The sequence below is a fragment of the Rhea americana genome, unplaced genomic scaffold, assembly GCF_003343005.1.
Source record: "Rhea americana isolate MKP2758 unplaced genomic scaffold, rheAme1 scaffold_209, whole genome shotgun sequence".
Classification (NCBI taxonomy): domain Eukaryota; kingdom Metazoa; phylum Chordata; class Aves; order Rheiformes; family Rheidae; genus Rhea; species Rhea americana.
The window spans coordinates 969,602-997,248 of NW_028186249.1; the positions used below are offsets into that span (position 1 = coordinate 969,602).

Sequence of the window (27,647 nt, forward strand, 5' to 3'; positions counted from 1 at the left end):
CCTTTTTGGCGGAGAAATATTCCCCAGCCCTAAACCAGAGGGGCTGGCAGGCACCTCCTGACCTGCACAAGAGAGGGAGGAATGTCAGGCACGTCGTGAAACAAAAGTTCTGCCTCCCAGAACTGTCAGCTCTCATTAGCTCCAAAGGGGCCTGACAATGTAAGGGTTTTAAACCCCAAACCACCACGGTAGAAAGTTTCCCTTGCAAATGAACCACCCACAAGGTAAAATTTAAACTCAGTGCACAGGCAAAGCATCGTGTGTAAGAAAAACACAGGCAGACACACAAACACGTACTCTTCTCTATCCATTTTCACAGAGGCTCCTTTCCCCTTCATGAGGCACAGATGTTTGTTTGCTTTCTTAGGTACTGCATCCTCAGCCTGCCTTTAAAATTAAAACAATACTCAGCTCCCAGGCACTATTTTCTTTCCTTCACGCTGCAAAGTAAAAAATCTAGACAAAGAGCAAGCTAAGACTGCAGGAGATATTAGATGACATTAAACCCTAGCCCTGACTGTTTCTTGTTTTAAAGTGAGATATATGATGCAGAAAGCAAACAGTTATCTGGGGAGCGCAGCCAATTTATTATTACTTACTATCACCGTAAGCGGCAGCCAGGGGCTGGGATCCTTCCTAACAGCAGCCACACAAGCTGAGAACAAAAAGATGTCTCTGACTCAGACAGCTTATTCCTCCCTCCCTTTCTTCTATCTACTGAATGGTACATTTGTAGCCCCCATTTGGAATATATTCAGACTCACAGCAAGGCAGAGCAAGGCTCTGACCCCATTTCACTAACAGAAAATCGGCGCCTGAAGATGCAGGCTACATCCTCGAGATCTCCTAGAAAGCCTGTGGCAAGCAGGAAATTGAATCACTGCCTCCAAGTCCCATGTTAATGATGAGCACTACACTTTCTGCCCCTTTTCAAGGGACAGTCACTTCTAATGTAAGGACAAGTTAATGTATGAGTCTTGTCACCATGTGAGGAGCACGCAACCTCCATCAGCAGGGGGGAGATGAAAAGAGGGGGACTGGTAAAGGGAAGATCACGAAATAGAGTAGCTAAAGGAGAGGAAAAGCTGTGATTTAAATCCTCACTGACCTAGGGCAGAGCTGAAACCACTTCACATCCCAAGAGAACACTTAAAACACTGGGCTACTGGATAAAACAGGTTTCCTCCTACTGCTTTCCTAACCAAGTCAGTCCAGTACATGTGGTCCAGTGAAACCACATAGGAGGAAGACCTTGTCTGCAGATGTGAAAGGGGCATGAGAGAGACACCAAGGTGTTCACGGCTAGGGGACTGAGAGCAAGTTTCTAGGCACTTTTAAATGGTAGCTTCTACCAGCAGCACCTGAAGCACCTATGAACTAGAGGCCCACAGACTAACACTTTAGCTAAGCAGGAGTTTGAAGAATCCAAATAAAACCTGTAGTTTTGGATGTAGGCATTTAAAAGAGGTAGGAAGGGCAGGCAGGTAGGGGCACTTAGGCATTCCAGTGGCTCCGGTCTTGTCTCTCTCCTCATGTCAAGTTGGCACTGCAACACATTTGCTGTCAATGCAGGGGATGACAGCTTCTGTGTTTCCAAATTAGGCCCCTGCAGCTGCAATATCAAATAAAGCATAGCCATATTACATGTGCCAAAGGCATTACTATCTCAGTTGGCTCTGAGCAGCGCAGGAGAGCATCAGAAGAGTATTGCCAAAATACCAAATWGTACAGATCAGCAGTGACCAGTCACACCCCCAAAATCTTTTTAAATTCAAAAGTACAGATTTTGGCACTGGTGGGCACCAACGGTCAAGAGTTTTACCACTCCAGGATGGAGTGGGTGTGGATACCCAAGTGCCAAGTCCCAAGGCATGCCGAGCAGTGACAGCTTCAGTGGCTCCTACTCACCTGCTTCTTCCAAAGCTGAGGGTAGAGTGTATGTGGAAAACCACATTGCTTATACCCACACAGTTGATGAAGTAATTTTAGTCCTGCACAAGAGAAGCATTCAAACTGATCAGGAGTTACGTATTGGCCACTCATTCTTTCCCCGTCAGTTCTGTACTTTGGGGTTTCTGCTGGATATCTCGAAGCCCTTTTGCTTCATGTGTGTGATGAGACCTGGAACACACAGTGGACAGGCTCCAACCCTGGGTGAGCAGGAAAGGGTGGTAAAACAGAGTTGAGTCACAGCAGGAGTCATGCTTTTCTGGACTCTACTCAGAACGTGATGCCGATTTTTTGCTTCATGATTTAGGTCCAAATATTGAAATTAAAAGTTTGAGGTAGTAATTCAAAAGCAAAGAGCATAATGTCATGGACAGTTTACAATACAGTTTACAATATTATCTTATTCATTCACAAGTCACCTACCTTCTCCCTTTTCCCCACTAAAATCCCATGCAGCAAAGCATCCTGCCCTTACAGTGATTGAAACTAGGATGCAACTCCTCCTAGAAGCAATAAACTGCTGGGTGCTTGGGCATCAGAAAATGAGTCACTTTAAGAACTGAGTTTCTGTCACAGTCCCAAGTCCTGGAGCGAAGTACCTTCAGGCCTGACGCCAGATCGCTGCACAGCAAGCAAAATAAAAAGTAATCTTCCTCCACTATTCATTTAAACAAACACACAGGCAAAATTCTTTAAATGTCTGTACATAGCATACTAAACACTCAAACGACTTCACAATTATCCGTTTGGTAGATTTTTTTTGACACATGCTAGTCTCTTTTGTAACAGCTTATCAATAACAGGTCAGCTGAATTCCCATAGTGTTTCCTAGCACAAAGCTTTCTAACAAAAGTTAGAAAACGTTTTCAAAACAATGTTTTCAAAAGCAAATCTTCCCCCAAGTATCCCATCTATTCCTTCAAAAGATACCGCTACTGTTCTATAGCCACTTTAAAATGTGAATTTTATGATGCAAACACATCACTTCCTAGAAAAATAGGTAATCATTTTTAATGATTTTATATAAAAGAAAAATAATTTTATGATACAATTTGATGCTCTGTACAATTACACTCACATTACAATATACTTGTTATACTTTTCTACAAAAACAGTCCTAGCCATATTTACATAAGAAGCAAGACGTCTAAGCAAATGTGAAGAAATCCAGGGCATGAAACATATTGCAGTTAATCTTTGATATCCAACTGCCAAGCATCATACAGGGTATAGTTACAGAATTAATTCAAGACTTTATCTAAAATTCGTGTGCCTATTTTTGCTTTAAGTTATCAGAGATCTTGGTAGTTTTCACATTGTTTTTCAGGGAAAGCATCCAAATGAATAATTTTGCTTATATTACATGCTAAAAGCAAAACAAAGTGGTATTTGTAATAGTTACTGATAAATGAATATTCCGTAAAAATTCAATTGTGTTAAAATACCACACCAAAACTCATCGTAGTGAGGAATACATGAATCCAGAAAAGAGTGAACCAATAAATTAAAGCTAACAAGTGCATACCCACACAGTTTTTATAGACAATTTAGACTGCAGCTGTTTTCATTAGGCTTAGGCAACTGAAAAACTGTTTTGAACTACTCTAAAGTTTTTAGTAAGTCCTTAAAAGTCTCCAAAAGCAGCAAGATGACAAGACCAAAAAGGTGAGATTTATTCAAACAAATCTCTCTCGTTATGTCCACTAAGTCATACTTGAGAACCCTCAYCAAAATTGTATTTAAAAAGGACCAGATGCCACAAAGAAAAAAAAGATTTCTCAATTAAAGGAGGAATAAAAGAGGACACTAGCAGTTCCTACACAATCCAAACAACATGGGAATAGAAGATGAATTTGTACATTATAAAAATCTTCAGAAAATAGCCTTGCAGGGGAATAAAGCCTTCTATGCTCAGTGCAGAACCATACAGTTGTGTCTATTCTAACTATGCTTCGTAGATAGAGGAGTAAGTACGACTGGACTTTAACATGCAGTACACTCAAGAGGTCAGTAGGAAACAGTAGTTATCTTAAAAAAAAAAATCAGTGAAATTATTCACATACAAAAAGTTACAGGAACATGCATTGGAGAGGAAATAAGAAATTAAATTAATCCTTTCCARATGAAAATATGTAATAAAAATAGACACCTGCACAGATAAAATATTTTTCCTCCCTTACATAGTCATACTGCATTTTCAGTGGTTCCTAGTAAGACTCCTGATAGCTCTGTAAACATGACATCATCTTTGTAATGATGCAAAGAACTGCCCACTACACAAGGCTTTACTTCTTGATCTCCAGACATTCTTTTAAAGACTTCTTTACAAGACCTGTAAATAATGAACAGGATTATGGAACTTTCTAACCTGCAGGGATCTGAAATAGTTTTTAAGGGAGCCAAAAAAAAAAAAAAAAATCTAAAACTCCTTTTCCTTGACAGCATGTTCAAAAGCAACCTCAATGGGTATGAGGGATGCAGAGACTGGGTTAGAAACTGCCCTGAAGAGGCCAGACATGAAAAGGGGGCATAAAGTCCTACTAAGTAAGCGACAACATTTCACATCTAAAGAAATAACTTACTTTAATAGCTCTGTAACTTGTGTATTCAAATAAATATAATTTTATCTTGGGCAATATCAATCTCTAAAGATGAAAGTAATAATGAAGTAATAATGGGATTTCATATACTGTTTAGGCTTCTGGTCCTTAATAATTTTATATTTGAGCAAGGCATATCTTAATTTTTCTCTGCTATTTTGTTTTTATTTGCTAGGAATGTCAGTCAGTCTCAATGCTTTTTTGTTCTCTTCTTCACCTTTTTGAAGACAGGTTTATGCTAAAAATCATCTTCTGAATTTTTTCTTCATTCTTTAAAATATTAGCTTTTACAGCACAGATCTTGTCTTGTTGGTCTTTAATCAACTGTTCCAGTTCAGCCAGTTCAGCTTTTAAGGGCTCTACAGCACTGTCTGTGATACTGAAAGAGACACAAAGAGCATAATGTTACTGGAAACATTATGCTGCTTTAGGTTACTTATGCCTTGAAGAAAGTATATTCAATACTTGGAAGCTTGAAAAGAATTTAAGCTGTGCCCACCCTTCCTGAAAGAGAGAAAGTTGAGAATAAGCACAAAGGCAAAGCCAACAACATGGACAGAGAAGAATATTGTTCAGGAGAAATCACCCACAATTCAACAGTAAACAGTAAGTTCTTGGCTAACCTTGCTTTTCCAGTAAAATCTCTTTGCTTTGCAGTTATTTCATCCTGCACTGGGTATCTGTCAAGTACTTTTATTCTACCCAGCCAAGAGCTGCAATCTCCTGGCACACGGACTAGCTGGTGTTAGACTGCGTAGGATATAGCACAACAGGATACCCACCTTCTCCTGGGGCCCCTGGTGTCCTACCGTAACACACATGGAAACAGCCCTCCCTATAGGCCTCACCACAAGAATTTTAAAGAGAGAAGCACATTGCAGAGATGAAGAAATATAGAGTAAAGGGAGTGTAGACATAAGGAAAAGAAGGTAGGAGAGCAAGTGAGCTTCAGAAAGTTCAACCGTAAGCAGAACTGATCCAGGCTCCCATTCAGGCATTTCTTCAAACCAGGGTCTTAACACTGCTTTTCCCAAGATGCCAGCTCTTTCAACTGACTCTGGAACAGAAAACACCAGCAAAGCTGTTGCCAAGCAGAAGATAAATGAGTCCTGGAGTCACTTCTGCTTATTTATGCTGACCCTAAGGCTAACACCTGACCACCTGTCTTGACTACTTTCACTGTTTTACTTCTCTGGAAAAGCACACTGTAACCGACTACAAAATGGCAGAGAAAAAGAAAGAGAAAGTGAAGAAGAAGAAAAGCACTCAAAAGGAACTTGGAAAAGATAACAGGCAGCAATGCACCTTATAACTTGGGAAAGAAAAGTGCCCAAGACCAGCTATTTCCTACAAGACACTAAGGCTAGCAACACAAAGCTACTACAGGCAGAAATCTGAGAAAGGGCAGGGGTATATGCAAATCAACACATCATTAGCTGCTAACGAGAGCAGGCAATGCCATGCTAATACAAAATTTAATAAAAGGGAATCCTATGCTAATAAACCACAAGTGCACTGATGCATTTTAAACGAACAGGGCTGTTTGGCTTTCAAAAAAATGTGCCTCCTTCCCTAGCGCTTTGCTAATCTACAGCAACACCTAACAGTCAGGGAAGTGATAGACTGAACTACCCATACTGTCATTCTGAATTACTCTGTCACTTTGAGAACTCATTAACTATGGTCTACATCTTAAAACCATTTAGTTTTCCCTTCCTTTCTATCACATTAGAATAAATCACAAAAAGTACCACTGGAAATTGCACTAACATTTTCCTAATGGGATCCTTCAATTGTCTTCTACAGCAGTAAAGAAAACAAAGACCTGCGTCCAATTTTCACTACATATGGGAAACATCGTCTTCTTCATGTTTGATACTGTGTAATTCTTTCCTGAGGGATCTAACATGCCATAGCATTACAGTGATCTGATTAGGATTTCATACTAAATTTTGTGAAATGCTGGGATATATTGCTGCAGTCTTAGCTTATTAAAGGGAACCGAATGGCTCGAATGAAGAGATGTTAGTCTGTCTACAGTCTCTCATGAAACAGCTGGCCAAAGTTTGGTTTCACATAAATCCCCAGACAAAATCAGCTGGCTAGTTCCTTCCTCACAATACCTCTCTCCTTCTGCATCAATATCAAGGACACAGTCTTGTCCAGAGAAACCAGTTGAAGGGTAAATGACAAGGGTTTGGCAAGGCCAAAGTAGACCCACTGAGTATGCACATAACTGGGGGAAGCACAAGACAGGACTTAGCTAAGAATTCCACTCAGTGGCCTACTTTTGTCTGTATAAATCATGCATGCCATTTCAAACAGCAGTAAAACTATCCACATTGATTATTAATACAAGAAGATAGACATCTAGCTCTTATTTAAGATCTGAGGACAAAAAATTGGAGGGAATTTCCATTTCCAAGGAGAATAAAAAGACAAGCTGGTGAGGCAAGCAAGGCTTCCTATATTTATTCTCCTCTTTCTTATATTTGTCATCTTCACTCTCCTGGCTTTCTGATATCATTTTTTAAATCATAAGCTGACAACAATATGTGCTATTAATATCATTACGGAACAAATAGAATTCTACGGCACATAATCTCTGTGGTTGCAAGAGAACAGGTTGTGATTTAGGAATCCACTGCTAGTCCCTGTTCCAAACCTAGCTTTTCTTCTTAAGTGTTCCCTCTCTTTACTCCTTATACATTTATTGAAAAAAAAAAAAAAAAAAAACAAGTCCTCTCATCTCACATAAACATTTGCATCTCTGCTGTCACTTATATTATGCGAAATTGAGTTGACAATTCCTTTAAAAGGAATTCCAAAAAAAAAGACAACAAAAGAATTCCCAGAAAGCAAACAAGACAGATGACAAATTCACTTTTCAAGATGAGTAAAACTCTCCCTTCACACCAAAATAAGAATCTGTCYCAAGAGAAAAATCAAACTTTGCCTGAACACACTCACCTTTGCTCTTTCTGCAGAGCTTCTGTAAGCTGTCTGTTCTCGTGCCGCCACATTTGCAATTCATTCTTCATGGCATCCATGTCCTCCTGAATGTAATCCATGATCTTCCCAAGTGGAAGGGAACTCCGACACAGTGTCTGAATAGAGACCTGCAACTTCTCGATTTCTTTGGCTACTAAGTCTCTCTCTTTCTTCCTAGCTGCTTCTGACACAAAAGGCTTCTCCTAATATAAAGGATGAATAAAAGGAAAGCACCAAAATTAGGAAAAGTATCTGCTAGTGTCTGCTTAGCATGTAACTGTGGAATAGCAATAGCAGTATTAAACTGCTTTTCAGATCAGGAGTGCATGAAAGTATAATTAATATCTGATCCCGTAAGTTTTGAGCATGATTTTTCCCAAAGCAATGGCTGGTAGGAAGAATCATAGAATCAGTAAGGTTGGCAGGGCCCTCTGGAGATCATCTAGTCCAAACTCCCTGCTCAAGCAGGGTCACCTACAGCATGTTAGACAGGGTCGCATCCAGGCAGGCTATCTCCAGAGAAGGAGACTCCACAACCTCTCTGGGCAACCTGTGCCAGTGCTCTGTCACTCTCACAGGGAAGAGATTCCTCCTCACGTTCAGGCCGAACTTCCTGTGCTTCCATTTCTGCCCATTGCCTCTTGTCCTGTCACATGGGACAACTGAAAAGAGTTCGGCCCCATCCCCTTGACACCCTCCCTTCAGGTACTTATCCACAGTGATAAGATCCCCCCTCAGTCTTCTCTTCCCCAGGCTAAACAGGCCCAGCTCTCACAGCCGTTCCTCATAGGACACATGCTCCAGACCTCTTTGCAGCCCTACGCTGGGCTCTCTCCAGGAGCTCCATGTCTCTCTTGTACTGGGCCGCCCAGAACTGGACACGGGACTCCAGATGAGGCCTCAGCAGGGCTGACTAGAGGGGCAGGATCACCTCCCTCCACCTGCTGGCAACACTTCCTAAGGCACCCCAGGATTCCATTGGCCTGCTTGGCCCCAAGGGCACATTGCTGCTTCATGGTCAACTTGTCATCCACCAACACTCCCAGGTCTTTCTCTGCAGAGCTGCTCTCCACAAGGTCAGCCCCCAGCTTGTACTGCTGCCTAGGGTTATTTTTCCCTACGTGCAGGACCCTCCACTTGCCCTTGTTGAACCTCAGGAGGTTCCTCTCCACCCAAGTCTCCAGCCTGTCCAGGTCTCTCTGAATGGCAGCACAGCCCTCTGGTGTACCAGCCACTCCTCCCAGCTTGGGATCATCAGCAAATTTGCCAAGGGGCACTCTSTCCCTTCATCCAGGTCACTGATRAAGAAGTTGAACAGGATGGGACCCAGTACTGAGCCCTGGGGGACACCACTAGCCACAGGCCTCCAACTGAACTCCACACCACTGATGGCGACCCTCTGAGCTCTGCCTTTCAGACAGTTCTCAATCCACCTCGCTGTCCACTCGTCTAACCCACACTTCCTGAGCTTTTTTAGGGGGAAGTTATGGGAGACGGTGTCAAAAGCCTTGCTGATGTCAAAGTACACAACGTCCACTGCTCTCCCCTCATCTACCCAGCCAATCATGCCATCAGAGAAGGCTATCAGATTGGTTAAGCAGGATTTCCCCTTGGTGAATCCATGCTGGCTACTYCTGATCAACTTCTTTTCCTCCATATGTCTGGAGACGACATCCAGAAGGAGCTGTTCCATCACCTTTCCAGGGAGGGAGGTGAGGCTGACCGGCCTAGAGTTGCCTGGGTCCTCCTCCTGGCCCTTTTGGAAGACTGCAGTGACATTGGCTTTTTTACAGTCCTCAGGCACCTCTCCAGTTCTCCAGGAGCTGTCAAAGATGATGGACAACGGCCTGGCAACATCTGCCAGCTGCCTCACTGCCCGTGGGTGCATCCCACCCGGGCCCATGGAGTTGTGGATGTCAAGCTTGCCCAGAAGATCTCTAATCCTATCCTCCTCAACCAAAGGAGTCTTCCCTTCTCCAGACTTTCTCCCTTACATCCAGACTATGCGATTCCTGAGGGCTGCCCTCAGCAGTGAAGACTGAAGCAAACACCTAGACCCCCCTTCTTTCTAGGGCCTTAACCCATGAGATTCCTCCAAGTAGGTCTCTGAAGAGCCCAAAGTCTGCTCTCCTGAAGTCCAGGGTTGCAATCCTACTCATTGTCTTACTTCCTTCCTGCAGGATCCTGAACTCCACCATCTCACAGTCACTGCAGCCAAGGCTGCCCCCAATCTTCACATCTCTAACCAGTCCCTCTCTGTTGGTAATGACAAGATCCAGCAGGACACCCTTCCTCATAGCCTCCTTCACCATTTGTGACAAGAAGTTATCATCAATGCATTGCAGGAGCCTCCCGGACTGCTTGTGCCTTGCTGTGTAGTCCCTCCAGCCAATGTCAGGGTGGTTAAAGTCCCCCAGGAGAATCTGTGATCTTGAGACTACTTCCAGCTGTCTATAGAAGGCCTCATCAACTTTCTCTTCCTGGTCAGGTGGCCTGTAGTAGACACCCACAACAGTGTCCCTATGTTAGCCTGCCCTTTGATCTTTACCCATGAGCTCTCGACTGCCTCCTCCTCCTCCACCCCTAGGCAGAGCTTGATGCATTCCAGTTGCTCTCTCACATAAAGAGCTATTCCACCACCTCACCTTCCTGGCCTGTCTTTCCTAAAAAGCACAGAGCCATCCATGACAGCATTCCAGTCATGTGAGCTATCCCACAATGTCTCTGCGATCTCTTCCTCATTCAATTTACTTCAATGCATTTCTGTACCTTGAAAGGCAAATTTTTGTGGGCTAATATGGCACCATTAAACAGAAACTCTCAACACACATGCAAAAGCCAATAATACTTTTGCTATCAAGCTGCTGCTCTGAAGCAAACCCATCTCTGCACAATCCTTATTCATGGCTGAGCTCTTCATGTGCCACATGGCACTTCAGGACAACAGTTACAGAGCAAGTACAAAGTAAGCCTTCAATAAAACACCGTATGTCAGTCTCTAATGTCAAATGTAATCATTTCTGAAATTATCCAAACTGGCTGATGGCACAGAGAAAGACCTGCCCCAAGGTTAGGTCACATAAAAAGACCAAAGAAATTAAGGGGTTTAAGGAAAACACAGCTGCAAAGCAGAAGGAAAGTACAGATGGCTGCACTAGGTAAAGTAGAGTAGGTAAGATTAGGCTCACGTCCCCCATCCACCACTCTTCAACACAGAAACAACCAAAGTAAGAAGAATTAAGTCCCACATTCCCTGTTCCCACCATGTGGCTTGAGCCACAGAAACAAGCCAGAACTGCTCTAAGCAGGAGGACCAGCTACAGAATCAGAGCCAAGATATGTGGCCAGAAAAACACCTAGCTGAGGTGGATGCTCTCTGTCTTGGGCTGACCTGGTGCAGCTGCACACTTGGCCAATTCACCTGCCTCCCTGCTCTAGCACCTCTGTGAACTGCTACTGTCTGTCAGCCTGTTCATTGTGCACATCAAATACACACACCCACCCATCCTCCCCTCGTGCATTTGGGTCAGACACGCAATGGGACAAGACCAGAATACCACTGGGTCTAGAGCTCTGTACATAAACTTCCACGCTCAGTGAATTTGGCATTTAAGTTCATAGTGCTGCAATTCGCATTGCATAACAACCCTAAAAAAGGTCATGCTAAGCTGTAGAGGAAGAGGATTATGATTTCTGGAAGGCACTGTTTTTGGCGATGCAGAGGTATCACAGCTCATTATGTTTGGCTACCATGTTAGACTCCATAAGCATTCATTGGACCAGCTTCCAGCAGTGTTCTACCGCTTTGGAGCAATGTTGGATGCTCAAGGGCACAGCCTCCTTTCGCTGTATCACTTAAGTAGTCTGAATTGTTCCCTTCATCTCTCCACTGTCTATATATGGACTTTCATCTTCTAATGCTGGTTCTAATAATAGCACTTAAAGCTGCATAACAAAATTAGACAGTGGTTATTCCATTCCTTCTAGTTCTGGTGACAGTGGTTGTAAAATCATGCAGACTGCAGATGTGGCCTCAATAAACTGCACTATACAAATTAACTTGGTCTTGTGCACACTACCCCCATGTGCAGCCAGTATGCATCTCTGCGGTCAGTCGCTTGAAGACTCTTAGCTCACTTCATGTTAAGTACAACAAAAGTATTTGCTCAAATGGCTAAATCACCAAGAGCAAAATGATGCCATATCACTAACATTCTGTAATAATCTTTTTGCAGCAAAGCCTTCCAAGTAAATAGCAATCACTCTTAACAATAGTCTGCTGCTTTCTTTCCTTCTTTCCATCTTTCCTTCCTTCCTCCCTTCTTTTCTTCCTTTCTTCTTTTCTCTCCTTCCAAGATAGATCTAATCCTCAAGTGGAGCTTCTTTTGAGATGCACAAGCCCTTCAGTACAGTTTATTTAAAGTCTTTTCAGTTATATAATGTGTGCCAGACAACTAGAAAGGTCCTTCTTTACCACCTGAGCCACAAGGATCAAGCAATTACTAAACACAGTTCCTACCAGCTACATAACAGAGAGGTGGCAGTGTGCTTCTCTCATGCTGGGACACAAAAAAATTCGACCACACTGTCCCCTGCTGCCCTCCTACTCAATTGGCCTGTCTTCCTGTGCAAGCTGTGGGCTGTTTGTTCAGCTGGCTTTGGAGGCAGCAGGGACTACCGCCAAACACATTTCAGCAGCCCTCAGCTTACTGATGAACTTCGATATAGATTTTTAGAAAAATACTTCTAAAGATTTGAAGGCTGATTTACTTACTCCTGACACTTGCATTTTACCACACACACACACGCATACACTGCACATGAAAACCGTGGGACTTTTCTGAGTTTACTGTGATTTTGTAAGTTTAAATTTGTTTAATTAGGAACTGGGTTGAAGTGATGAACACTGCCGAACTCATGACCTTGCTTCTTAAGTCAATTCATAAGTGCTGGCTAAACTGTTAAAAATAACACTCATCTTAATTCCTTCTCCCTTGACCCATACCTCTCTCCCAGAACCAGGTGTCTCATTATACTACACCACATAAAGCACGGCGTTCAGATGCTTTCTGAAGCCATCCATGTGTTTGCTCTCCTTTGCAACGCAAAGATGAAAGCACTGTTTTTTGCCTCATCGCCTCTTTTGAGGGCCGGGAAGTGCCCTACTTCGCAACACAAGCTATGGAGGCTTGAGAACGTGTTCTCTCCCAGATCGTTTATCTGGCCAACCGGTGCGCAACATAATCAACAGCGTTCCCAACAACTTCATCAGCACCCTTTCTCTCTTAGTCTTGCAAGYCTGCTAGAGAAGAGCTCTTTGGCATGGGTGTTCCCAAAGGCACAGTTTGCAGAGCAGAGCCAAATTCTCCACACCAGGCATTGACTGGGGCTCAGTATACATCTCCTTGGGCTGATGAGATTTTCCCTCTAGGAATTTTTTTGCCCTGCTGCCTGCCTTGTTCTACCTAGTAAAGACACAGTAAGAGAACTGCACTGTTCCAGTGATCCAAGTCTTTTACTTAATTTCTCTAGTCTAATTATGCTTTCCTAGTAAAGTTCTTGCTATGTTATGCTCCATCAAGGCCTTAATGAAGTCTTAATCCATGATACTATTATTTGCCACATATACCTGAGAGGTCATCTGTAAAGAAAATTATCTTCAGTTCAGCAGCAAGGCAGGTTTATAGTATATTTGACAGCTTCCCAGAAAAAAAATCTCACTGCCTTGTTTTTCCTCTCCTCTTAAATGCACCATCTCCTTACCACTTTCCTCACCTCACTCATTACAAGAAGACACAGCTAAGAGGTATGGAATTTATTGCAAACACAACCATCTACGAAGCAAAAAAATCCAGCTAGTCAGTTATCTGAGGGCGTAGTTGTGTGTATGAAAACATGACGAGTAATTCACATTTATTTAACAAATGCTTAGTTCACAGGTTTACACTCTTGGAATGTTGAAATGACCTCCCTGATACCTAGGCAGTCCAAGCAGCCACACTGATCAACACCTGCAAATGCATTTTGAAAATAAAAGACAAACAAGAATTCCACATTTCAGTAAACAAGCAAAGGGCAACAGGTATTTTTAAACTATAGATCCAGTTAACAACTTGAAATATCCAACACTAAAATACACATCTGCTCAGAAAGCTCAAATGGAAACAAAACACTGAAATATTTCCTATAAATCCGGAAGGCGCATCTAAAGCGTATTAGTAAATATGCAAGAAAAATTTAGGTGTTCCTGCAACTCCAGTATACTCTCTAGTATATAATTCTTCAAAGCTGACATAAAAAAGACAGGATATTATTGCATCTAAAGTAATTTCAAGTACTGAAATATAAAACTACTGTAAACTTTTAAATATTAGTTAAACAAGTACATCAACAGGCTTGTTAAAAAAGTCTTTGAAACACATTCCACATAATACCTAAGCAGTGTAAGAACATGCAAAAGATTTTTAATACAGCTTTCTTTAATAGAAAAGCACTTAGTTTTCAAGCTTTCAAGAAAAATCTCCCAGTAAAAGTAGATGCGATAGCTTAGAGGAACACTGTTCTTCCTCCTCACCTGAGTTAGAGGAAATAATCACAATCCTTTCTTTCATCTTCCTAACACTTCTACTCCAAGATGCCATTTGCATTTCCTGCAGTCTACAGAAAGCTAAGCTTAGAGCAGAGAATAATCACCAAGAAAAAGTAGTCAAACTTTGCCAGCTATTACTGATTATAAGCCATTAAGAAAAGAAAAAAAAAAAAAAAGTCATATTGCTGTTCTCAATTTCATAGTTAGTTATGGGTTAAAATTTGCATGAGACATTTTTTTAAATCACAAAGAATTATAGCAGATGGTTTGTTACAACAAGCAACGTGGGTGGTAAGAGTCCTGAATGCCACCTTTGCTCATTTTGCACAAACATGTAACAGGATATATTCAGTTTTAAGAAACAAATGCTAGAATCAGAATTGTTCCAGTCTATTTAATTAGGTCATACACCTCAATGAACTCTCCTTTCACAAAAGACCAAGAATCAATAAATTATCCCCATATAAAAGACTATATCACTTCTGTAGGCCCAACATGCTTCCTTTCCTTCATGTTTTTCATAAGACACCAAGATAAATGTTTATTTTGGATTCCTGGGAAAAAGTCTGCCTTTCCCATTACCTCAATCTGAATAGAACACAATGCAGGCTTGGATGCAAGGATTTGAGAAATTAAGAAGCAAAAACTTGCCTTTTAATCAATAAAGGAGAAATTATCATGAAGGTCCCCCCCAAGCCACCAGGATTTAATTGTGTTTTAACTCTCCTTGCTAAAGAAATTAGTATAAATATTACAGCATGCACAGCTCTATAAAATGCATCATTCACAAGACATCCATTTCCAATATCCATGCTGTTAAATACATTTGAAATGGCTGATATCTACAAAGTTTAAGAGGTGATATGATTTTTCTTTTTCTTTCTTTTTTTTTTTTTTAAACAGTTTTAAGGCTTTATTTCTAGAATCAATATTTGACTATTCTTATATAATGTCTCCTTTATTTCCATCAACAGTATTTTTTAAAAATTAACATTTTTAAATACGAAACAAATTAGAGAAAACGTACCTCAAGAAGTTAAAAGGGGCTGTAGAAACTATTAACTATTGTATTATGTCCCATTATGAAAACAGACCTAAGTAATCACAGTTTTATTGAGGTATACCATTTCCCCTCTACCCCTTTCCATAGCAAGGACAGGACAGAAATCTCATTTTGGACATGTAATTTTGATTCATTCAGTGCAAAACCAACCATGTAGGGCTTTTTTATTGTAGAAAATATTATTTGATCATAAATGGTGTTTTCTTTTCCTTTTTTTTTTTTTTAACAGAGCCTGCATTTTAAGTAGATCGTAACTATCCACTAGAGATTATCAAAAGAAACTCCTTCAGAGAAACACAGGGAAAACAGTAAATGTTAAATCATTTCAAATGAACAGGATGCCAGGTACTGAGTTCAGTAACAGGCCAAGGAATCAGAGGTATGATGTTCTTTACCATTAGATTTACCAAAGTCAGTTTGACCTGCTTAAGACTTGAAAGACACAAATAAGTAAAAAAGTATTGATGTGGTGGGAGGCGTGTTAAAATGTTTGGCTCAAATTTCGTACCTATAAGAAGAACTGGAACTTACAGAAGGAGATAAACATCTCTCAATCCCTTTGAACCTGCCTGCCTTACTTCACTGTTTTCAGGAGAAGTCAGTGCGTAAAACCTCACGCATTCGGTGAAACATTCAGCATACTAAGCAAAATGCTATGACTCTGCCACGTGCATGGCAGGAAACAACGCTAGTGGTAACCAACCAGGTGGATAAAATACCAGGATAGTATTACCTTAGCCAAAATGGCATCCTGGGTGCACAACCCTTTCCAGTAAGACACCTCTGTGATTCGGCTTTCCTTTTCTATTCACATTGCTGAAACTTTGGCCCTACACCCTCCTCTTCCATAAAAAGCAGCATCTTTGCCATGCAGAATGAAGTTGTTATAAACATATTCCTAGTGCCCACAAATTGCTTTCTCATGAGCCTGTGCCTCAGAAGCATACCCTGGTCAGATTCATTGAGAAGCTTCACGAAGTACTTGAAGATCATCTATATTGCGCCTCCTACMACACACATTATTGCTACACAATTGATACACTGCATCCTTTCCAAGGTATAGAAATATCAGGTGTCTTACTACAATTCTGTATACTCTTTCTGTTTAATTTATCCATCCACTGTCTCATACTGCATCTACACTGTATCTACAGGAGAGAATTTTTGTGGTTTTGTGTGCAAAGGATACAGCAATGGGAGCCACGACACCAGGAGCATCACAAGAGTGACAAAGTTCCACTTGCACAGCTTGCAACACAACTGCATGGTGATGACAGGATGTTTGTGAAAGCTGCTGGCAGTGACGAACATGCAGCAAGGACATTCAAGCATATGTTCATCCAACTGAAACTCCATGATGCCTGAAAAAAAGGTTACTGGCAACTGTTGGATAGGGTATTGTCCATATTTTAGAGGAATTGTATTCACCATTCTAGCACCAAAAATTTGTCATGGCAGCTTTATTTAAAGCACTGTGCTATCATCACATCATCATAAACAGCATTGTCACACGAGAAAAAAAAGTTTTTCTGCATGTAATTCCTATTAAATCTCACTGTAAGCATTTCTTATGACATATAAATTGGCAGGGAATCTGCAGAGAAGGACCTGGGATTCCTGGTGGACAAGCTGACCATGAGGCAGCAATGTGCCCTTGGGGCCAAGAAGGCCAACGGTATCCTGGAGTGCATTAGGAATAGTGTCGGCAACAGGTTGAGGGAGGTGATCCTGCCCCTCTAGTCAGCCCTGCTGAGGCCTCATCTGGAGTACTGTGTCCAGTTCTGGGCTGCCCAGTACGAGAGAGACATGGAGCTACTAGAGAGTCCAGAGCAGGGCTACAAAGATGGTTAGCGGACAGGAGCATCTCTCCTATGAGGAAGGTGTACAAGAGCTGGGCCTGTTTAGCCTGGGGAAGAGAAGACTGAAAGGGGATCTTATCAATGTCTACAAATACCTTAAGGGAGGGTGTCAAGAGGATGGGACCAGACTCCTTTCAGTGGTGGCAAGCAACAGGACATGAGGCAACAGACACAAACTGAGACRCAAGATGTTCTGCCTGAATTTAAGGAAAATCTTGTTTCCTGTGAGAGTGACAGAGCACTGGAACAGGTTGCCCAGAGAGGCTGTGGAGTCTCCTTCTCTGGARATCTTCAAGGCCCGCCTGGATGCGATCCTGTTTAACGTGCTCTAGGTGACCCTGCTTACTACATATTACTAATTGCACTAATGAGCASGGGACACTCAGTGTTGTTCAGCTGATGAATTAATGTAAAATCTATGACCTGAAGAACTTTAAATAAACAGAATCAGCAATGAGTATATTTGTTCTGGACTCAGAAGTACCAACTTTATTTATATTTGTAATTAAAGTTAGTATTATCCAAGTGCTAAGCTATTTAATATCATTTGTTCCTAGAGCAAACCTCTAAGCTACTTATTTTTTAAAGCCTGTGAACTGTATTTGGTAGTGCAAGGATGGTAATTCTGAGATCCCCATTGCTTAAACTATTTAATAACCTGCCTACATTTTCCACATATCAATAAATGAAGKGGAATACAAAATGTAACATCTGTTTCCTCCTCTGTTTAACATAAGGAGGTCAGATTTTAAACAAATACAATTCGGAAGTCTTTTTAGGAATTTGTTAGGCTGAATTCAGCTAATCAAGACAGCAAAGATCTTGTGTATTTCCAGAATGACCCCTTTGTTTGACCTGAAAATTGTGTATATTATTTTAAGTTTCTACACATGCAAAATCTACATGATGAAAGCCCCAATTTTCTCTCCCTTCCTTTTCTCTTCTTTTTCTTTACAAAAACTTTTTAAAAGTAAAAGCCTGTTTTGGAAACTCAGCACAAAAAGAGCTTCAGATGTACATCCATAACACAAACAAAAGCTTCTCTGCAATCAGCAGTTAAAAGTAAAGGTGTGAAATATCCTCAAGATTTCAGCAGTGTTATGTTTTGATTAGATATTAATTTATCAACTTACCTGATTTCTAGTTTACTCATTCACAATAAATCAGGTAAATTAATTCATCAGTTTGCTACTGAATATTCAACTCGATAAAGCCAGAAGATCTAGCACTCGAACTACAAAGATACCTTTTTCTCTTCATTTTCCCAAGTTATATCCTAACTGGCAGATGAACAAAGCTTTAGTGACTAACAAATAAGTTTCATATTTCATTTCTTTTATAACTATGTTTAATAGTTATAAATAGAATAGTTTAACAAAAACAAGCAAGGTATTTATTCTTACCCATAGGCACCAGGATAACCTTTATTTCATCAGATATAATTCCCCAAATTATCTTATTCCAAAACATAGAAGTACAATTACATTTTATTCTCCAATGAATAATACATTTTGGAACACTGTTGCATACTGCGGTAGAAGATACTTCTTCTGGAGAGTTTGATGGAAAACGAATTAAATAAATAAGTAAAAAAGACTGAGAAATGGTCATAACTCAGTCTGATACTGCTTCCCAACAGACTGCAGAGCTAGACCTGGCCTAAAACCTATGGCTATCAGAATATAACACACTGGCCAGAGTTCACCGACCCATTCTCACAGTCTCATCAACATAACAGGACATGGTGCCATTTCTCTGTATAGAGCACTTGGCAGAAATAAACCACTTGAAACCTTCCTTTCTTTGTAATTATTTTTGCTGCCTCTCTCCAAAGAGATTTCACAGACCAGTAACATAACTATTCTTCCCAAAACTTTTGGTCTGCAGTCTCCCAAAAATGAATCTGGCCATTCTCTTACTCATTATCTTTGTAACATCCCTCAGACATGAGATATGCTCACGACCCTAGGGCCATGAGAGTATGCCAGACATCCATCTGCTACCCTCAGCATATTGGGTCCCTGAAATGTTTCCAGAGACAACACCACATTGGAAATGTATTTTCTGCTTTTACTGCCTTCTGCATCACAGTGTCTTTATCCTTTAAAAAAAATTCCCGAAATTCAATAACCTCTCCAGCTTGCGTTTTCTGACCTACATGTGTCAAGTTCCTGTCACCAACTCCAACCATTTTAAATCATCTTTTCCATTGTTTTTTCCTCTGCACTCAAGAAAACTATGATTCTCCTGTCTGGATCCAATGAGTTCTTCAATATACTTTGAAAAGCAGTAGCAGAAAAGAAACCTAGTGCAGTAGCAGCCAGGTGATTGGATTTGAGATCAGATGATACTCCAGCAGCGTAGAGTTGTATGCAAGTTCTCATGTGATTGACTAGGAAGTCAGCATGTTTTTTTCCAGAATTAGCTGTCTATTATCAGTGCTGCTAACATAGCTCAGTGCTTCAAAAGATGCAACAAAAAGACAAATGAGGACTGAATGGACATTTTAGAGACTGAAAATGTGCAATGGGACTAAAGAGTGATTGTAAAGAACACAATTGTCCATGGACATTTGAAATATCTGAGGGATTAAAAGGGAATAGTTTTAGTTAGTTTACACTTATTCAGGAAAAAAAAGAACAAAAAAGAAAAAATAAAACAAAACAAAAAAAAAAAAAACCCAGAAAGTTTAGAACAAGCACCAAAGGAAGTTTCCTGAGCATGAAATCTATGAGCTTTTATAAAACTTGCCCATTGTTCCTTTCTGTGTCCAACACTTAAGTTGACAGGACACAATATGGAACAGTATAGTAAAGTACAATTAGGTACTAGCAGAAGAAATTATTAAATGAACTAAAAATGACATCCCAAAATTCAGTCTGAAGATTGACGACTAAACAGCACCATCTAGTTATAAAAACAGGAACAGCTGTATCTCTTGCTCTCTCAAGTGCTAGCTCAACATACACTCCATCAATGTACTCTAGAACTACTGCATAAATAGAGTAGTATCACTTTTTAACCCTTCAATTCTCCAAACAGTTATATAAAAGACAGAACTTACTCAAGCAGGCAAAATTTCACATCAGACTTGTTCATTACAAAGAGGCAATAATGTTTCAATAATCAGTAAACAGATAACTCAAGCTGCGCATTTATAACTGTGTAATCCAGCAAGTTGCATCAAACTGTGTCTATTCATAATGTACTACAACAGGAAAACTAATGGTATTTTCCTATTTTAAGAGGTGTTCATTTTCTTCTTCAATATCTGTGCTTGCAATATGTGAAAGGAATTCTTTTCAAGTCAAGCAGGCCTGGATCTCAGACAGTTCCAAACTTCAGATAGGAAGCTACTCCCTCAAAGGCCAGATCTGCCTTCCTGATTTTCTCAACTTGTTAGGGAAGGAATGAAAAGGCTGGTCTCTGTGACACCATAACCCTTTACCACTAGACAGCAAAGCATATGGGAGTGTCTCTGTTTAAGGCAAGAGATTGTTGATTTTACCCTTCCAAAATTCCAATCCTAAAAGTTAACATTGTGTCACTTTTGCTGCAGATTGCTACAGGCAATTATAAAGCCATGCAAGCCTTAGATAAAATCAGTTTTTTAAAACTGTCTACTAAGACTGCCTACCATTATTTTAGTCCCTCAGGGACTTCTTTTCTCTCACTGAGCTTTACTCATAACCTCATATTATCATCACTCATTGCCAAATAATTGTATCTAGTAATGCAAAAAGAGGCAGTCAAGTGGTCAAAGTTTCAAAATCAACTAATGATTTCAGATAGCTATATAAAAAAAGCTTGATGCCCAGGACTTTGTGAGAAGCTTGACTCTTGAGGTCTGAGTTTCAGCAACTAAAAAAAAAAATCTGCTGTATGTAAAACTATAGATCACTACTGAAAAGGTGTAGTCAGTAAAATATGCAACGCTGAACTAAAATTAAAAAAAAAGAAGAGATTGGGTGTGAAGATTTAAGAGTTTGTGAAAAGCATATGCCTTCCCAAAACTTTATGTACTTGTTTACGTTGCTCTGTACTACTTTCCTCAGAGCCTCTTCACCAACACGTAAAACTAGCTCAGTGATTTAGAAACTTTTCAAATGGTCAATGGATCTGGGAAAAAAAAAAAAAAAAAGAAAAAAAAAGTTGATCTAAAATGTTCTGCCTTTTGCTGTTACTTATAACAAAAGCTTGCAAGACTGAAATAGTAAAGGCTCTCCAGCTGTGATAAGATGACATTGAGATTGCTTTTACTTTGTGATCACCAGATGTTTGTCCTGGAGGCATGGATGTAAAGCTATCGACTACAGACCTGCTTTTCTTATCATTCGCAGACCCTCTAGAAGTTGTCTGAACACCTTTTCCTTTCCAAGAAAAAGATCATTCAGGTAAAAGGCAACATGGTAATATGAAGATATCTACTGCACTTTATATGGTTACCTAAACTTGAGTTCCCATATGGTTAGACAACAATAACATTTGCTGGACAGTAGGATGCTACCTTTCAAATGCGCAGGAGACAAAGATTAAAATAAAGTACAAATGTACAGTTTGCCCATCTGGACAAACTCAGACTTTGTTTTAGAAAACAAACAGGTAGGCTAAAGAAAACTTCCTGAAAATCACTCTGAAATATTTTTTAAAACCACAACAGGAACCCCCTCCACACACAATAATATCAAACAAACAAACAAACAAAAAACACTCAACACAAACAGTGAAAGCGAAAACACAGAAAAATTTAACACTATCTAAGAGACAAACAGAAAGGAAAAAAAAGCATAATGTATTAAAGAGGGGAGTTTGATCAAAAATGGAAAAAACAATTAAAGTGAGAAAAAAGACCACTATTAAAATATTTTAATATTCACAATTCTTGGAAGGCCATCTGCATCTTACCTTCTCTGCAGTCTTTGATGATTTTTGAGATGCCTCATAATCTTTCTTTGTTTCTAAGATTCTTTTTACAAGTCCACCTGGTAAAAAACAGTCTGCACTATAATATYGTTCTAAACATTCAGACAATACAATCAAAATCCAACTGTTTAATTTTCTTTCAGTTTTTAGAGGAACATTAACCACATCCCATTATGCACTTACATCACCAAGATACAAGGTACTTATTATATGATCTATTTTCTCCTATCTCCTATAAATTAAATTGCACCAAACACTATAGTTTACTGAATGGCTTTTGCTATTGAGATAGACTTGGGAGCTGTAGTAACACAAGGGCTTTTCCTCTGCACTCCTCTTTCAGAAGAATTCAAAAACTGCACCTGATAAACGTTGGGATCATCTGAACTCTCTACTCTCTTCCTTTGCTTGAAACTTTTGGCTGCAGGGACCTATCYGAGAAATATGTCTGCCTAAATCACATCCAGTGTGATCATAACAGACTGAAGATTCTTAATCAGACATCTGAGGTCACAAATAAGCATCAACATTGTTAAGAATAGTTCCATCAGTTTTTCTGGAAGCTCTTCTACAACTTGCCTTGATCAGCCAACCTCATCTCACATCTTAACAGAGTTGACAAGCTTCAAAGCTTCAAGCTGTGTGTACCTCACACAGTAGGAAAAATTAATTTAGTGGTTTTAAGCAGCATTTTAAATCCTACTGACATTAAAACAAGTGTATTCAACATCAGTTGTAAATCCTGCTGCTCAGACAAGTAATTTCTTAAGTAATTTCTATTTTCTTGTTGCAAATGTTGGAAGTTCCTGCCCTAAGGTTATATTTTGCTACTTTATTCAGCACTTTTTCAATGCTTGACACTTGGTTTAAACTTCTAGAAGTTTTTTTATATTAAAACAAACAAACAAAGAAAACATACCATGCTTTTCATCCTCAACCAGCTCCACTTCTGGCTCCTACACACACATGAAGAGAGCTTTAGTTGCAAAAGGTTGGCATTGCTTTAATATACAAGTTCTCAAAAATATTCAAATAGAAACTAGTTAAACAGATAAGTAATAGACAACAAACTATGCAAAAAGGTGCTACAACTTGCAACATTAACAGACCGTTTCCATCTCCGGCACTTCCGGCAGCAGTAGTGCTGCCTCCACCACAAACTGGTCATCATCGTCATCAGAATTTTGGTGGTCTGTGATCAAATTAGAGACCGTTTTACCGCTACTATTCCTGAAAGACACACAGTGAACATGAAACCCTATTTAAGATCTGTCCACCTACCCAAAACAGAAGAGACAGCAGTTCCTTCTCTCCTGCTGCAAAAAAGCAACATCCACCGAGAGCACACCGAATTGTCATTTCTAGTCACAGCCCAGCTCTGAGAACAGCCATCCTGCTCTCACAGGAAGATATATATTTTCCTTCCATTTTAGCACTTGGCACTTACCAGAAATCACCCTTAAACCATTTTGGCAGGATTTTCAAATGGCTGTTTCAGCTTTTCTGGAGCATATAATATGCACCGGATGTTTTACAAATCTTTTCTAGCAGTAATTTTGATCATCATTCTATGCTTTTCTGTTTTAGAGCTCAAAATAGCAGGAAAGGTAAACTGTATTTTTGAACTCCCAGAAGTCACAACTAACTGTAACTTTTAGATAACGTACCATATTTTCAGCAACAATAAAACCACTAAAGTAGGCTTGAATTTTCCCATTTGAATCAATGAGCATGGGATAACCTATCCTAGTACTATTCAGCAGCAGGTACCACACAGAAGATTTGAAAATACCATGGCATAAGAGCTAAAATTATCTGCTCTGTGTTTCTCACATCTGTCCTTACCTTTCTGGAAGTAAGGCCTCTGTGCTTTCCTGATGTTTTATTCGTGGTGGTGCTGGTCTTGCACTGCCAGGACGCGGAATTCGTCTGCAATAAATGAAGAGACCTCTGCACACATACTGTAAAATGAAGTCTCACATGTCCCTCAGTGGAGTAGATACATAAACTGAGCAACTAGGCTAATGCATAAAAACAACACTAAAAACACATCCCAGCATATAATCTAATATAACAATACTTGCTTTTCTATGTGTCATAAATGAAGATTATGATTCCTTGTAAAACAACCTTTTGATTTGCCTTACTAAAAAATAACCTGGATTCAGTACAATTATTTAACATTCACAAGAAGTTTAAAATTAACAATAACACACTGCAATGTAAAAGAAAAAACCTAATTTTCCTAAGTGATGTTCCTGATTCAATTACACAAGCCTATGTTGGACAAAGAAAAAGTAAATCTGGACTTGAAAGGCAAGTTTATCTTAACCATAACAGTACACTTAAGAAACGCACGTATATAAGGCAGTGTTCCTCATTATTTCAGTCTCCATGCATATTTCTCATTTTAATAATATTGCATCAAAGCACTTTGTAAATCAAAAAAGTAAGCCAGAAATATTTAATAATTTCAACGTTTTCTTTATAAACGGAAGTGAAAGTGAATAAAATAAACCATACATGGGATAGTATTTATTTTTTGATATCACGAGCCAAAACATACTGCTCCAACTTTGTCATTTTCAAATGGACTGTTTCCTTCCTTCAGATGYGTCAGAATTTGATTCACACAGAGCAAAGAATCATAGAACAAACCTTTGGATAACCTGAGGTAGAAGATCATTAGGTACTTTGCCATTTTCAGATGCTGCAAGTTTTCCAGGAGTCATATTTTCTGCTTCTCCTTCTATTAAATGAAAGAAACATGTAATTTGGCTTCACTGACAACTTAGTAAGAAAAGTTATATTTGCCTTACCACTATATTTGAAATCTTACCAGCATTATATTTGAATACAGACTAACAAAATGCATCACATGACAAATTCAATCATTAGAAATACATTTCTATAAGCTTATAAACAATTTTAATAGCTGGTCAACATTTAGTTTTTAAAAAATCTGAGTATTCACAATTCAAAAGAGATACTACAAAAGCATTTAGAATTTCCTAATTTTTTTAATTTTCTTTCTTAATACTGTGAAATTCTCTAATCTAGATTGCCTAGATAAAAAACGACTTACCATCTCACTCAATTCTTTCAAAGTTACAAGGGGACCTTAAAATATTTGAAGCTACTCATTACACAAAATCAGAAAAAAAAAGGATGCTACTCAAAGATGATACTCTCTACACTGCTTTTTTTTCCCCTCTTTTTTTAAAAACTATGATTCTAGGATTATTGCTCATTTTGTAATCCCTCCATAGTTACAATCTCATTAGGTTTGACCCCATCTCCTGTTTAAATCAGATGGAAGCAGTTTACCTTCTCCTTTCCAGACAGTAATTTTCTCACTAAGTTACACTGACTGGTTCAGTACAGTAATCAACTGAACCCATACCTTTCAAGCTCAGTTTAGATCATTTTCTGTAATGGTAGAGAGAAAGAATAAACAACATCCTTGCCTTGACAATCTAATTGCGTAGGATTGCAAGACATGATTTCCAATTTTCTGCTTTTGTATTTCCACAAATAATTCTTGCAGGTAAAAAGCACTCAGTATTTTTGGATCTCATTTATAGAACTTGCCTAGATAAATAATCTCCTATTCTTGCACATAATGCTACACACAGAAAAGACTTTTCTTCTAACACAAGTTTCTTCCATTTCAGTGTTCCCACACTCTGAAATCTCCAAAGAATGGCACCATCAAAAGAAAAAAAGCTGAGTCAGCTGTGCTCTTACATGCCTAAATTGAGCCAAAGAAACACAAATATCCATTTCATCACAGTCTAATGTATTTCACTTTCCTAATGGGTTTCTGTGTATTGTCTGAACAGTTATATCACTGGTAAAAGATCCCCATTTAAAACTACTGAATAGTACAGTAAGTTTAAAGGAACTGATACAGTCTACTAAATCTGCATATTGTCTACTATAGGATAACGGAAAACACATAAATATATTTCATAGAATCATAGAATCAGTAAGGTTGGAAGGGACCTCTGGAGATCATCTAGTCCAAACTCCCTGCTCAAGCAGGGTCACCTACAGCATGTTAGACAGGGTCGCATCCAGGTGGGCCTTGAAGATCTCCAGAGAAGGAGACTCCACAACCTCTCTGGGCAACCTGTGCCAGTGCTCTGTCACTCTCACAGGGAAGAGATTCCTCCTCACGTTCAGGCCGAACTTCCTGTGCTTCCATTTCTGCCCATTGCCTCTTGTCCTGTCACATGGGACAACTGAAAAGAGTTCGGCCCCATCCCCTTGACACCCTCCCTTCAGGTACTTATCCACAGTGATAAGATCCCCCCTCAGTCTTCTCTTCCCCAGGCTAAACAGGCCCAGCTCTCACAGCCGTTCCTCATAGGACACATGCTCCMGACCTCTTTGCAGCCCTACGCTGGGCTCTCTCCAGGAGCTCCATGTCTCTCTTGTACTGGGCCGCCCAGAACTGGACACGGGACTCCAGAYGAGGCCTCAGCAGGGCTGACTAGAGGGGCAGGATCACCTCCCTCCACCTGCTGGCAACACTTCCTAAGGCACCCCAGGATTCCATTGGCCTGCTTGGCCCCAAGGGCACATTGCTGCTTCATGGTCAACTTGTCATCCACCAACACTCCCAGGTCTTTCTCTGCAGAGCTGCTCTCCACAAGGTCAGCCCCCAGCTTGTACTGCTGCCTAGGGTTATTTTTCCCTACGTGCAGGACCCTCCACTTGCCCTTGTTGAACCTCAGGAGGTTCCTCTCCACCCAAGTCTCCAGCCTGTCCAGGTCTCTCTGAATGGCAGCACAGCCCTCTGGTGTACCAGCCACTCCTCCCAGCTTGGGATCATCAGCAAATTTGCCAAGGGGCACTCTGTCCCTTCATCCAGGTCACTGATRAAGAAGTTGAACAGGATGGGACCCAGTACTGAGCCCTGGGGGACACCACTAGCCACAGGCCTCCAACTGAACTCCACACCACTGATGGCGACCCTCTGAGCTCTGCCTTTCAGACAGTTCTCAATCCACCTCGCTGTCCACTCGTCTAACCCACACTTCCTGAGCTTTTTTAGGGGGAAGTTATGGGAGACGGTGTCAAAAGCCTTGCTGATGTCAAAGTACACAACGTCCACTGCTCTCCCCTCATCTACCCAGCCAATCATGCCATCAGAGAAGGCTATCAGATTGGTTAAGCAGGATTTCCCCTTGGTGAATCCATGCTGGCTACTCCTGATCAACTTCTTTTCCTCCATATGTCTGGAGACGACATCCAGAAGGAGCTGTTCCATCACCTTTCCAGGGAGGGAGGTGAGGCTGACCGGCCTAGAGTTGCCTGGGTCCTCCTCCTGGCCCTTTTGGAAGACTGCAGTGACATTGGCTTTTTTACAGTCCTCAGGCACCTCTCCAGTTCTCCAGGAGCTGTCAAAGATGATGGACAGCAGCCTGGCAACAACATCTGCCAGCTGCCTCACTGCCCATGGGTGCATCCCATCTGGGCCCATGGAKTTGTGGATGTCAAGCTTGCCCAGAAGATCTCTAATCCTATCCTCCTCAACCAAAGGAGAGTCTTCCCTTCTCCAGACTTTCTCCCTTACATCCAGGCTATGCGATTCATGAGGGCTGCCCTCAGCAGTGAAGACTGAAGCAAAGAAGGTATTCAGTAATTCTGCCTTCTCTGTATCCCTT

General features: G+C 40.4%; 1 protein-coding gene across 4 annotated transcripts in view; it reads right to left on the minus strand.

Annotated features, from left to right (window-relative positions):
• Positions 1-2,935: 2,935 nt before the first annotated feature.
• The window catches only part of IFT54 (intraflagellar transport 54), a 52,900-nt gene continuing 28,188 nt past the window's right edge, over positions 2,936-27,647 (minus strand). For 2 of the 4 annotated variants that reach the window (XM_085304390.1, XM_085304393.1), the window contains 7 exons: positions 24,634-24,724; positions 23,821-23,904; positions 23,085-23,205; positions 22,895-22,931; positions 21,958-22,034; positions 7,521-7,744; positions 2,936-4,929 (listed from right to left, as the gene is read on the minus strand). In XM_085304390.1, coding sequence (XP_085160516.1) covers positions 4,764-4,929; positions 7,521-7,744; positions 21,958-22,034; positions 22,895-22,931; positions 23,085-23,205; positions 23,821-23,904; positions 24,634-24,724 — 800 coding nt within the window. In that variant the 3' untranslated portion in view covers positions 2,936-4,763. Of the gene's footprint in view, positions 4,930-7,520; positions 7,745-13,254; positions 13,553-16,025; positions 16,555-21,957; positions 22,035-22,894; positions 22,932-23,084; positions 23,206-23,820; positions 23,905-24,633; positions 24,725-27,647 lie in introns of those variants that run through there. The other 2 variants (XM_085304392.1, XM_085304391.1) reach the window with 2 other exon arrangements.